At 45.9% G+C, this 12,788-nt stretch overlaps 1 protein-coding gene across 1 annotated transcript in view; it reads right to left on the reverse strand.

The window, feature by feature from the left end:
• Positions 1–209: 209 nt before the first annotated feature.
• Positions 210–12,788, reverse strand: part of Clasp1 (cytoplasmic linker associated protein 1) — a 237,997-nt gene continuing 225,418 nt past the window's right edge. The window contains exons 40-43 of the mRNA XM_090342974.1: positions 7,281–7,487; positions 5,691–5,807; positions 2,969–3,365; positions 210–1,792 (exon numbers count right to left, since the gene is read on the reverse strand). Coding sequence (XP_090199100.1) covers positions 3,279–3,365; positions 5,691–5,807; positions 7,281–7,487 — 411 coding nt within the window. The 3' untranslated portion in view covers positions 210–1,792; positions 2,969–3,278. The remainder of the gene's footprint in view (positions 1,793–2,968; positions 3,366–5,690; positions 5,808–7,280; positions 7,488–12,788) is intronic.

Raw genomic sequence — 12,788 nt, forward strand, 5'->3', positions numbered from 1 at the left:
TGTTCAAATGAGGAGGTGGGGCCCAGTCAAGCAAGGAGTCATTCATGTAGCACCCCTTGGGTTCCAGTCTCTGCTACCCCACAGGATGGCAGCCACAGGGGACATTAGATGATTGCCTCCCCTCAACAAGATCATCCTGGACTCTGCAGACACAACTGGCTACAACAGCAGGAGGGGATGAGAAATGTCAAGAATGGGCTACTTCAACATCAAGGCCAGAAACGGAATTAAGTTTCATTTATTCTAGGGCAAACTCAAAAGTTTTTTTTTTGTTTTCTTTTTTAGCAAATCCTAGCACATTATTAACAAAAAAATCTGTACATTTGCCATGATACACTTGGAAGTGAAACAAATAAAGATATAAATACAGATATGGATGTAACATGAAAAAGCCTTTCCCCTCCCCCCGCAAAAAAACACAAACAAAAAACAAAACAAAAACAAAACACCCAGCCTAGGGGTGTGGGGACCATGCGTGTGAACACAGTGTCAACAAAACTATTCTGGTGGTTGATATTTTTCAGAGCATTTGTTTCCATTTCCAAACATGGTTAGCAGAGTTCCGATGGGATTCTACAATGTTCTTCTTTGCTGTTCTTTGAAGTGTAATAGTATGCTTCATAAGGAAAGAGTGACAGGGAAAAAAAAATATTTGTGAGACAAAACCAGTTGCATTACCTGAAGAGATGGTTGGTAGCTAGTGATGAGCCATAGAAAAGACAGACCTGGCCATGTGGCGGCATGGGGCCCACCAAGCACACACAAAGCACTTGAAGAAAGCCTTGGGCCCCCAGGGTCCCAGTGTGGCCCAGCAGTGGCTGGGGAAGAGAGACAGCAGCTTGAAGGGAAGCAGGTGGAATGACAATTCCCTGGCCCTGGGGTAGGGGGTCTCCAGGCCCTGCAGTTGGGTGATGGGGAGGCAGACAGTTCTGGGGTCTCGGTTCTATAGTGTCACCTTGGCAGGAGCCCTGCAGGGAGGCGGCGGCAAGGCGAGGCAGCTGTTGGGCAGGTGGCAGGGCAGGCGCCCTCCCTGAGGTGCTGGTGGCATGCGAGGCTCCTCAGCGGGCGTAGTGGGCAGCCAGTTCCAGATTGAGGCCAAAAGATGTGAAGTGATGACATCTCTCTCTAATCAGGAGATCCAATTGGGATGGGGCAAGTGGCATTTGAGGCTAGCCCTTTATGAATGCTGTGAGGACATCCAGAGCCTTCCAAATACACTAGCCACCATGGCGGTATTGTGGGAACCAGAGCGCTCCAGAGAAAGGCCTAAGAGATTTCATAAGTAACCTGGTAGGGACACAATGCTACATGAGTGGGAGCGGCCACAGTTCTTAGGACTCCTTTACTCTTGGAGAGGGCAAAACAGAAATCCCATTAATGGGCTACTACCATGCAGATAAATAGTATTCATCATGGATACTGCTTTGTGGTGTTCTGGGCCAAGGTCCTCCCATAATGGTGAGCCACTAAAGTTTCCTAGTTGAGCAGTGGGACACTGAGTCTGCCAGGGGCCTTCATTTTCAATGTTTATTTCCAAACAGTATCTGTGCTTCTCAACTTTCCTCACCCATCTGGAGGGTCAGAGAAGAGGATGGTGGAAGCCGGGGTAAGAGACACATATTCTGGTACCCTAGCCCCAGTTTCAGCTTGAGTAGTTGCACTGGAATAGTTGAAATCAACATCAAAAGAAACATTTCTCCAGGTATAGTGGCACATACTTGTAATGTAGCAGGCAGAAGGCTGAGGCAGCTGAGTCTGAGGGCAGCCTAAGCCTGAGAACAAGACTTTGTCTCTGAGGAGGGAGGAGTAAGGGGAGCCTTTTATTTCTCATGGAAAAATCAGTTCCATTTGAGGATATCAATTAGAACAGTAAATGGCAATAGAAGTCATCATGATTGTATTTATAATTGCCATTTGGCTTAACAATTTTACTCAACATTTAACCAGACTCCAAATCTATAGTTACTTTCTTTGGAGCAATGAGACCCTGAAGAAGTTAAAAGAACCAGAATCTAATACAAAGTGTTTGAAATCATCATTGCTTCTTCCTTAATCAGCATGCTTCATCATGCAGGAAGTCACTTGGCTTACAGAATTCAAGATAACCATTCTGATACCTTGTCTCTCTTCACTTTAGTGTGCTCTCAATCTTAAATTAAATAGAAGCTAGGGGCCAGGAGTTTGGCCTAGTGCTTGCCTAGACCGGGGTTGGATTCCTCAGTACCACATACATAGAAAAAAAGCCAGAAGTGGTGCTGAGGCTCAAGTGGTAGAGCTCTAGCCTTGAGAAAGTCCAAGGACAGAGTTCAGACCCTGAGCTCAAGCCCAGGACTGGCATTAAAAAAAAAAAAAAAAAAAAAGAAATAGAAGCCAAAAACAGGAGGGTGGAGTTGATGTTTGCCAAACAGAACATTTGAGAACTGAGCAGCTTAGAAAAGCTAAGGGGAGAAGAAAGAACCTATCTGGGGTCCAGAGACAGTCCCCTTACCCACAACCGTGATCCTAGGAGACAAACTCTTCTTTTATGTGTGTCATGAAAATGCCATTTCCTAAGTAATGCTATATATTACTTGTACATTTGAATCTGGACAGAAACATCTAGAATTCTTTGCAATGGCAAGTCTAGGGTAGGGGTCCATGTGGAAATATCGGGGCTGACAGGAGACTAGGAGCATTACTGACTACATTAAAGCCACTAGCTCCTGTCTAGAAGAAGTGAATTCCATGTTAGGAGGCCAGCTTCAGACTCGCTCCTGGCTGAATTAGCATCCTACTTTCAGAAGGTCTCCAAGCACAAGCTAAACAAATACATGTTCTCTGAGTGCACTGGGGAAGGGGTGAAGCGTAGCCTGCTTGGGCCACACTCATAAGAACATAAGCTAAGAATGGGGAATATAAAGAATACCCGTCCCACCCCCAAAGCTGTTATTAACCAAAAAAAAAAAAAAAAAAAAAAGCTACTTTTTACCAGGTACGGCTAGAGCGCTCTGGTCTTCGAACTGCACCCCACATACATGGTCTGTGATCTCAGCAGGCGGTACAAGACGTGTAAGGTATGGCTCTTGGTTTCTCAGTCCTTGTGTTTCTATGAAGACTGTGATACAGGCCTTGCTTCCGTTACATTCAATACCAGTAAGATTCTACACAAAAGCTGGAAGGGACCAAAATACTGATTGTAATAAATAGGTGCGGCCTCTTTGCACTGACCGGGTGGTGGATGGGGGGGTCTCCAAGGCACCACCGATCATATTGGGTCTGCAGATGCCACGGCACAGCCACTAGCTGTGTGTGGACACATCAGAGGAGGAGCTGCTGTTGCTGTTGGTAGTCTGGGCCCTCTTTATGTATAAGTTTAGTAGTTTCATCTGCAGAAAAAGACAAAAAGTGAGTGAGCAGGAGAAAAAAATCATCAGAGAAAATGGGGGAAAAACCCCCACACCGTCACCCTTGGTGACAACCAGAAACAGCTCTGTAACAATGAGTCCCTTGGCTGGGACTCATTACACAGATACTCAGTGTTACTTGCTGGCTCGCTCACTCGGTGAGGGTATCTGCAGCAGCTGGGGCCACAGACAAGGAGGAGGTCAGGCTACGATGAGTTGGCTATTGTCAAGATGAAATATCACAAGATAGCAGCCCACAGCGGTTACATATGGTAACATATGGAAAAAAGGTTATATATGGTAAAGGTGGCTGCAACTTAAGGGCTGGAATGGGGATGAGAGGCTAAAGCTCAGAAACAAAGGAGGCAGGATGACCCCACACTCAGGTCAAAGCCAAACCCTCCTGCCCGTGGAATCCTGCAGCACCAGAGACCAGTCTCAATAGCCTCCCAGTCCACCACCCTTGATCTGAATGGGGAGAACCATTCATCCCTTCTGAGCCTGTGGCTCTGGCCCTGGTGCTACACACTCAGCAGGGGCTTGCTTGTTCCTTCCCACACATTAGATCTTCCTGCAGGCAGACACAGTATTGAAGAATAAAACTACCAGAAGTTGATACAAGTGTCCCAATGGCAGCATCTCTCCCCAACCAGTAGGAAACAAAGCAGCCACCCTCTGAAGCACTAGGTAGAAGTCAGCCCACTCTGGTATCCCCATTTGTTCCCCTTACAGGTTCTTCCACACTGTCCCAGCTGTTGATACCATACTGTATGTGTAGAGAATAGAACACAGATCAGTGCTGTGCTGTGCCATGCTGCACAAATTGAATCTGTAGAGAATTCCATCTCGCTGCCCACTGCAAGCCTGTAATGGTTTCTTACACTTTCTACTGCAGTCCAGTGGTTCATAGAACTCACTCTGCACGCATCCTTCTTTTTTGGCAGTGCTGGAGAAAATCTCTTACTCCCATGCATATGCTAAGCCTTTGCTCTACTACCTGCTAAGCAACCAATTCATTCCTTTTGTTTACAATCTCAAATATGTGCCAATGGACAGAGCTATGCTGAGTTTCATTACTCACATGGCCTTAATGCCTAAGCTCTACAGACTGAATGCAGATCTAGAACCATATGACACTTGGCAAATGATTTTCGGAACCATCAGTAGGATTAAGAGCAATGGCTGGACTCCGGTGGTTCACGTCTGTAATCCTAGCTACTCAGAAAGCTGAGATCTGAGGATCACTGTGGGATTTTTGTTTTGTTTTTGGTTGGTCACAGGGCTTGAACTCTGTGACTGGATGTTGTTCCTGAGCTCTTCAAGTTTAAGGCTAACATTCTTATCCCTTGAGCTACAGCGTCACTTCCTGTTTTCTGGTGCTTAACTGGAGATATGACTCTCACAGACTTTCTTAACCAGGCTGGCTTAGAACTGATTAGAGCCATGAGCCACTGGCGCCTGGATTGTCTGTCTCTTTCTTTCTTCTTTTCTTTCTTTCCTTCCTTCCTTTCTTTCTTTCGCTTTAGTTTGTCATGGAGCTTGAACTCGGACTGGGCGCTAGCTATGAGCTCTTTAGCTCAAGGCTACTGCCCTACCCCTGGAGCCACAGTACTACTTCCAATTTTTTAGTGGTTAATTGGAGATAAGAGTCTCATGGACTTTAGTGCAGGGGCTGGCTTTGAGCCTCAATCATCAGATCTCAGCCTCCTGAGTAGCTTAAATACTCTCATCTTTAATGGACTCATTGTCCTTTTGGTCCATCTTCCTCTCCTGAGAGCATAAGAAGCAGCAGTCAGAGCCCACTTTCTGGATTCAATGTCTCTTTGTTCTTGGGCAGGCTGCAGGGAACAGCCATGCTGATCCCACAGGAATGTCACCCGGATGGAGATTCAGTGCATGGCAGAGTCATGGCAGGCCCAAGGGAACACCTCTTCATACAGCTGAGATCTAGAAGAGACTCAGTTCTGACTTAGTGATTTGTAAGTGCTTAGGTAAATTTCCTTAATGATTCTGGGAGAAAATCTGATTTCAACACAGTTATTTTTCTACTGTGAATAAAATAGAAGCAAAGTTGCCTTTTCAACAACAGAGTTCAAATGAATTATGGTATATCACATTAGTAGCACTTTAAAATGACTTTCCTACATAACTGGCCATTTTCCCCTCAGAAAAATTCTCTTGGAGACCTAAGGCCTAGTTACAACACTCTGATGAGGAAATCCTGTCTGATGTCCAGAGCTGCCACAAAGGGTTCACAACAAGCTGGCAGGGCCCAGGTGTGGCTCCAGCAGGTAACATTATACACACCTTGCTCCCCGTGAGCTGTGCAAGGTGAGGTTTCAGATCTTCTCCAATTACGGAATAAATCGCCACTAAGCAAAACACGCTGGCCTTACGCACGCTGCTTTCAGTGTTGTCATAACCCTAAAGTGCCAAAGGGGACACAAAAAGGAAGAAGATCAAAGCCTTGCCTTGCGGCCAGTGTTCCAGTGACACTTCCACAAATGCCCTCCAGCTTCAACCTTGGACTTGTCTGTAACAGCCACCTATGTCTCAGACCTGAAACTGAACCCACACTTGTGTCAAGAGTGACTTGGTTCCTGGGGTGTGGTGGTGGGAGGAGCTAAGGGCCAGGCAGGCCTGCTTGCATACAGGCACTGCTTTGAAACATGTCCCACCCCAAAGATGATATGAGAGAGGTGAAATGAGCCAAGGAAACTAAAGCAGAAAATAACTGGTTTTATCCACCTTTCATCTAATGGTCTGAAACTGCCTACAGGTTAAGCATGGTGTCCACAACTGCAATCTTGGTTACTTGGGAGGCAATCTCAGTTACCAGGAGGACCACAGTTTGAGGCCAGTTGGGTGAAGAGTTAGTGATCCATAAGCTAGGCCTGGCTAGGTATGCCATTACCCTAGCTACTGGAAGCATAGGCAGGGGGACTAACATCAGAGATCTGCCCTGGCAAGGCTAAGGTGTAAAGCAGCTGCCAAGCAAGCACACTCCCCTGAGTTCAAGTCCCAGTACCACCGAAAACAACAACAACAACAAAAAAAAAAAGAAAGAAAAAGAAAATGTCTTTAAATAAAAAGCTCTCTTCTCACAAAAGAACTTCACTCATTACCTGATTATGTAACTGTAAACACTCTGTAGATCACCTTTATAATAACAATAAAAAAATGAAAACAAAACAAAAAAAGCAAAACCTCTCTCTTCCAGTGTTGACCCAGGCCTTTTGCTCTTCCCAGCCCATCCCCAAAAGTGATGCTAATCTCCAAACACCCCTGTAACTTTGTAGTCTTGGTGGCTCTCACTTCTAGAACAATTCAGCCCTCAAATAAGAATGCAATTGCCAGCTAAGTGCTCAGCAAACAACTGCACGAATCAAATGGAAAGCAAGTCCTCTCCCCCTCACTGAAGCCCTTGCCCTCCCTCACCCCAATCTGGAAGGGACTTCTGCAATGCAGCACACAGCACTGTCACCCACAGTGGACTGCACTGTGTCCTCAAGCAGGTTGGACAGTCCTCGAGGCAGTGCCACGTATAACACATCTGTAATACTTGTCTAACTCACTGCCTGGTGCGTAAGAGCTGTACAAGGGATTCCCACTCTGTGGGCCCCTTGCCCAGAGCAGGCCCCACAGCAGGTATGCAATAAGGGTGTGTTGAAGAAATAAACAAAAAGCAGGGCTCAAAATATGTTTACACTAAAAACAAAGTTCATTCTGTGAGCCATAGCTCTGGGTAGCCAGGAATTTTCCTGCAGTAGCGCAGAGGACACAAATCCTAAGGACAGGAGGCCTTTTCTACCCACCTGTGCAATTGCCTGTGATGTCAAATTGAGTAGCTCTTGATTGCAACCTCAGCCCTAGGCAATCCGGAGGGATGGCGCTTACCTGCAGCAAGCCGGGGATGATGTCCGCAAGGAGCTGCAGCAAGGACTCCTTAGCAATCCTTTCTACTACTTTGGTCTGCATCTTGATGGCAGCCAAGTTGATGGGGTAGTCAGCTGTCTGGATGATGGGGCAGAGCACTTTGATGCACTGTTCTGGGTGAATGGAGCTGGCCAGTGTGGATGCAGCCTCCTCAGCAGCCCTCACCACCTGAAACACAGGGTTCCTGGAGTGAGCCCCATGTGCCCTAAGAGGAGGAACAATCCCTTTTGGCTTTACTTCAGAGGCCAAGCACTGACCCTGCTTCTTACTGCATATGGCCATCTCCTCTCTGCTTAATACTGTTCATGGAAGTAAAAGCAAAGCAGTGATTCTTTTTTCTTTTCCTGGTGGTACTGGGGTCCTCTAAACTTCTCAAACCCTCAAGGCCAGATAGAGTTCCACATTACTTGGGCCACAGTTCCACTTTGGGGTTTCTGGTGGTGAAGTGGGGAAAAGTGTCCCAGGTCCACAATGGCTTCAAACTACCCTCCTCAAATCTCAGCCTCCTGAGTAGTTAGAACTACAGGTGTGAACTACCAGCACCCAGCCCCGAAGGGCAATTTTAAAGGAATGTGTGGGACAAGCAAGAATGATCATGGAGAGTTCTGGAAAAACCTGGCAAAGTGGCTTTCCATTGTGGCCCCATAGCTCCAGGCCCTCATCAGCAATGCAACTTCTCAGCCCACTCCAGGTCTGCAGGCTCACCTATAAAGTGACTCTCACAGGCCCTGGAGGATCTTCCCCTACTCAAACTTGAAAACAGAAGCAATTTCCAAGGGTTCCTGGGCACCCACATGGAAGTAACAGGGTTGAAGCCTGGGGGAAACTAGTGTCTTCCACACAAAGGAGCCTTGAGAGGCTCAACAGCAAGGTAGTAGGGTGGTTCCAGAAAAGCTTCTGAACATGTTTTCCTGAGGAATCTCATGTGCAAAGTTGCTTCTCCAGGAATCAGTACCCACAGTGCTTCCTCATCTTGCAATTTAAGAAAGTACACAAAAGAACTGTTCACAGCCAAATGAACAGTCTGACCTCTGCAGAGCCAAAAAAGCCCCTCTCATAATACAGACAGGGTATGAAATCCACTAAAGAAGGAGTGTGAGAAGGCCAAGTAGAACCAGTTAGAACTTAGGCAGCTGATTCCAAAACCCAGTTATGCCAGGTTCAAATGCTCATACCTTGCTTCTTCATTTGTAAAATGAGGGGCATCTCAGGAATGAAGACTGAGTAGCACTGAAGACATAGAACTCAAGAGATGCTATTTCCCCCTACTAAGAGCACAGGAGTACACCCATTTGCAATGACAGGTAAATAAAGACACCAATGTATAAATATTCACTGTCCTATGCAATGCTTTCTCCTAGGGCAAGCCCCGGACTACACATTCCACACAGACCCCTGTATGTGTTCTCCGGCTCAGAAGAAGTCAGCTTCCTCTTTTTAGCTCTACCACTTGAGCTTCAGCACCACTTCCAGCTTTTTTTCTATGTAGGTTGGTACGGAACCCCGGTCTTTGTGCATGCTAGGCAAGCACTCTACCACTAGGTCAAACTCCCAGCCCGTCAGCTTCATCTTTATACAACAGCCAAAATCTTCTGGTCTGAGGCTGCAATCACCCTCACCTTGTGTTTTGTTTTGTTTTCCAGTCTTGGGGCTTGAACTCTCGGGGCCTGAGCACTGTCCTTGGGATTTCTCAAGACTATGGCTCTACCACTCGAGCCACAATACCATTTCTGGCTTTTTTATATGTATGTGGTACCAAGGAATCGAATCCGGGTCTTTGTACATGCTAAGCAAGCACTCTACTACTAGGCTACACTCCTGGTCCCACCTTTACCCTTGTGATCAAAGGGAACAATGATTCCTGAGAAGTGTACAGACTACCTGGATACAGACTCTACCTGAGCTCACCGGCCACACATGCTGATTTAGGTCACACATGCCATGAGGCTCTGACAAAAAAACCTGAGGTTTTGGGCTCCCCTGCCCTGGAGCTGTACTGCCCTGCAAATGGGACTCAATTTGGGAGTGTGTCTCCTCAGTCCCATATCAGTCCTATTCGGTTGAACAGTTCAGAAACTCCTTCCAAGCCTTGACAGCTGCACTCACCTTTTAAAAAAATGGACACATTCTGGGATGGCCAGGCTATCAGTTGTGGGTTTTTACTATGAAGCATTGTCTGCTAATGCCTAGCTTCTATTGCTCTAACCCAAGAAGAACACACTTAAGGCTAACATTACTTTTCTTATGATGGCAAGGTTCTGAGTGCCTTGATTTCTGTAATGTTTGGATTGAATACTTACAATAAATCCTAGCAGGGAAATTGACCTGAAATATCTTTTGAAACTAGGGGGAATGGTGGTCCAGTTAGCCTTGGTCCCAGAAGAAGGGGCTGACAGAGGACAACGGTCAGCAGGCAGCCCCTCAGATGTCTACCTGGCATGGGGGGAGGGGAGGCTCTGTGATGGTACTAAAGTTGCTGTAACAGTCGCTACTTTTCCTGCTTCTCATCCACTACTCTCAGAAACCCACTTCTGGGCTCCAGCACATGTGCAATGCCCACCCACTGCCTCCACAACCACTCAGAATGGCCCATGGGTCAACAGTTTCATATTCTTGGTGATGCAGGCAAGAGGTAGTAGCCTCTCCCATTGTGTCTGGTATGCAGGAAGCCTGGGTGCTGACCAGAAAATCACCAGTTACTGAAGAACTGAGTTCTATCTGCCTAAGGACACATCGCTATCTGGGAGAGCAGGATTCAGGAGGGATTAGGGAGACCAGGCAAGAGATCACTATCCTGGTTCCCTGGGAGAACTCAGCCTTCTGAACTTTCCTTCTCTCTGCCCCACCATCCAAATTCAACAGGATAAACACTGTCTCAGCTCTGCTGGGCTGAAGCCCAGCCCAGAACATCCTCTCAGGAAATCCTAGAGGGAATCAATCCTAGCAGGAATCCTAGAGGGTGCTTCCATGAAGCATCTAACCAGGGTTTTTCAGAGGGTATCTGAGAATAAAATGTCAGTGGCTGTATCTCAGCCCAGGTAGTTGAAGCTGTTTCTTTTAATGGGATGAAAGAGTTACCTAAGATAGACACTGGTTCTGGCAAGGCAAGGAGGCTTTCTGACTTTCCTCCATATGCCAAGCCCTGGCCTTGGCAAACTGCCCACCTCAGGGTGAACTTTAGGTTTTACCCTGTGTTCTATGTAACATAAGAAGCAAAGATTATAAATGTAAGCAAACAGCAAAAGTAAACACAGGCGGCAGCAAGGAAGGAAGGCAATACTACTTAGAAGACAAGGTAGCCAGGGGTGGCGAGAGTGTTTTGGAAAGGGCTACACATTCAAGGGGAGCAGAAGTAGGTGGACTTGGCCTCCAAATGGACAAACTGTTCTGATTCTAGTTTTGTTCCTTTCTGTTTAGAAGCATTAATTCCTCCTTTCCAGTGTCAGTGATGGCTAGGAAATGTATATTTTCCATATCTAGTCTTTTATTTTTTGTAGGATTTTGAAACAGAAATCTTACTAGCTTGGTCTTGAACTTGCTATGAAGCTCAGCCTGTCCCAGAACTCTCCATTTCCCTACTTAGCCTCTCACATATCTTCACTTTTAAGAAAATGGGATCACTGCTCAGAATACTGATCTATGTTTGCCTAAGGATCAAGTTTCCTGCCTTTAGAGTACAGAAGTTCTCAACATTTGAACTGTATGTTTTAAGTTCAGTTTGATTTGGCTCTGTTTCTGATGCATTAAGAACAATTGAGTTGAAAAAAAAAAAAAGAAAGAAAAAAGAGACCCAAAAACAATGATGTTCAAAGTCAAAAAACTCCACAGTGCAGCATCTGGAATTTATCATGGATCACTCTGGGTCCTCTGGAAAGAAAATGCTTGGCGCCACCTTCTGGGAATGGCCAAAAAGGCCTTCTGAAAAATAGGATAGATGAAGTTTTCATATCATGTTCATGACAGGAAAAAACCAAATCCATGTTTGGTACAATACCTAGTCCTTTGCTGGAATGATCACAGACCTGGGTCTGGATGCTTTGTCTTCCAACAAAGCTCTGCTCAACGAGCTCAGAGGAAAGTTCCAGGCTCCATCTGGAAGTCTGAGTTGGAGGGCTACCCTGTTACCAACTAGCCAAAAGATCTGGAAATAAGTCTCTTGCTTTCCAGGCTTTAGTTTCATCAGGAAAATGAAAGGGAGAACTAAATGAAGAGTTAAAAATCATATACATATATTATTTATATGTTATCTTGAAATAAACTCTAGGAAATAGAAATGAGAGTTTTTCTTTTTGGCTGCTGTTTTTGTTTCTTTTTGTTCTGTTTGTAGGAATGTAGGGAGGGGGCACAGAAATGAAAAGGACAAGCAGTGGTACTAACTCATTATGTTGAAAATGAATAATACAACTTGTGGATGGGGATGAAAGGGAAACACTGGGAGAGAGCAAGGGAAGGGGTGACACTGACCAAAAAGAAATGTATTCTTTACTTAGATAACTATAATCCCTCTGGACATCACCTTTATGATAACAATAAAAAACAAAAAAAAATGAATAATACAATGAAAAAAATGTTTTGGGTCACAAAACCTTAAGCATCTCAACCTAATGAGTATTTTCCCATGAAAAATGCATAGATACTAAATGGGGGCCTCAAACATACTAAGAGCAGTAGTGGCTTCCAGCAGGAGAGCTATCACAGCATGGCCTAGAAAAGCCAATCCTGGGCAAAAGGATCTTCCTTCAAATGTGGCTCAGGTGGGAGCTAGTGGGTAGGAACCAGGCCCAAAGGGGCCTCCTTGGTGAAGCTGCACCTCTCTGGGATGCTGGAAGCAGAGGCAAAGTTCTTCTTTGCATGCCTAACTCCAGTGTCCATCTCCAAAGTCTACCATCACCAGTTGGCCAGCACATGCATGGACAGACTCAAAACAAGCTAGACCCCAAACGGTACAAGTCATAGTTCTCCTTGGAATTCTAAGAGTTTGAACTTTTTACCTCTTAGGTGTATTTAGAGAAATGAGGTTACATCTGCTCTATGTAAAACACCGGACAAAAACTCGATTCAAACCTGTCTACTTTCTTCAGTGGAAGAAGATATAGCACACAGGGCAGAGCACAAAGCACTTGCCTTCCTTGCCCAGTGCCTTCAGATGTCCAAAGTGCTGGACACTGCCAGTGAACAGGGACATGCTGACCCAGGCCTTCCACCATCAGACAGCTCATCAGCTAATGGATAGGCATCAGCCCCAGCTCCTGAGAGAGTCCTCTCTAGGAGGAATTGCCCTCTGTGAATTGTGCCATTCACAACTGGGCATGGGCCTTGGCCCTCTGCAAAAACCCTGGAGGAGGGGAAGGTCCTATCTGACACCAAGGGAATGCTCCTGAAGTCTTGCATCACTGCTCAGTGTTGAGTCAGTTTTCTTCCTACTAAGGTTCTGTTTCCTGACCATTCCAGTCAGCTCCACGCTCTCAG

The sequence above is a fragment of the Megascapheus bottae genome, chromosome 12 (assembly GCF_031878675.1).
Source record: "Megascapheus bottae isolate mThoBot1 chromosome 12, mThoBot2.hap1, whole genome shotgun sequence".
Lineage (NCBI taxonomy): Eukaryota > Metazoa > Chordata > Mammalia > Rodentia > Geomyidae > Megascapheus > Megascapheus bottae.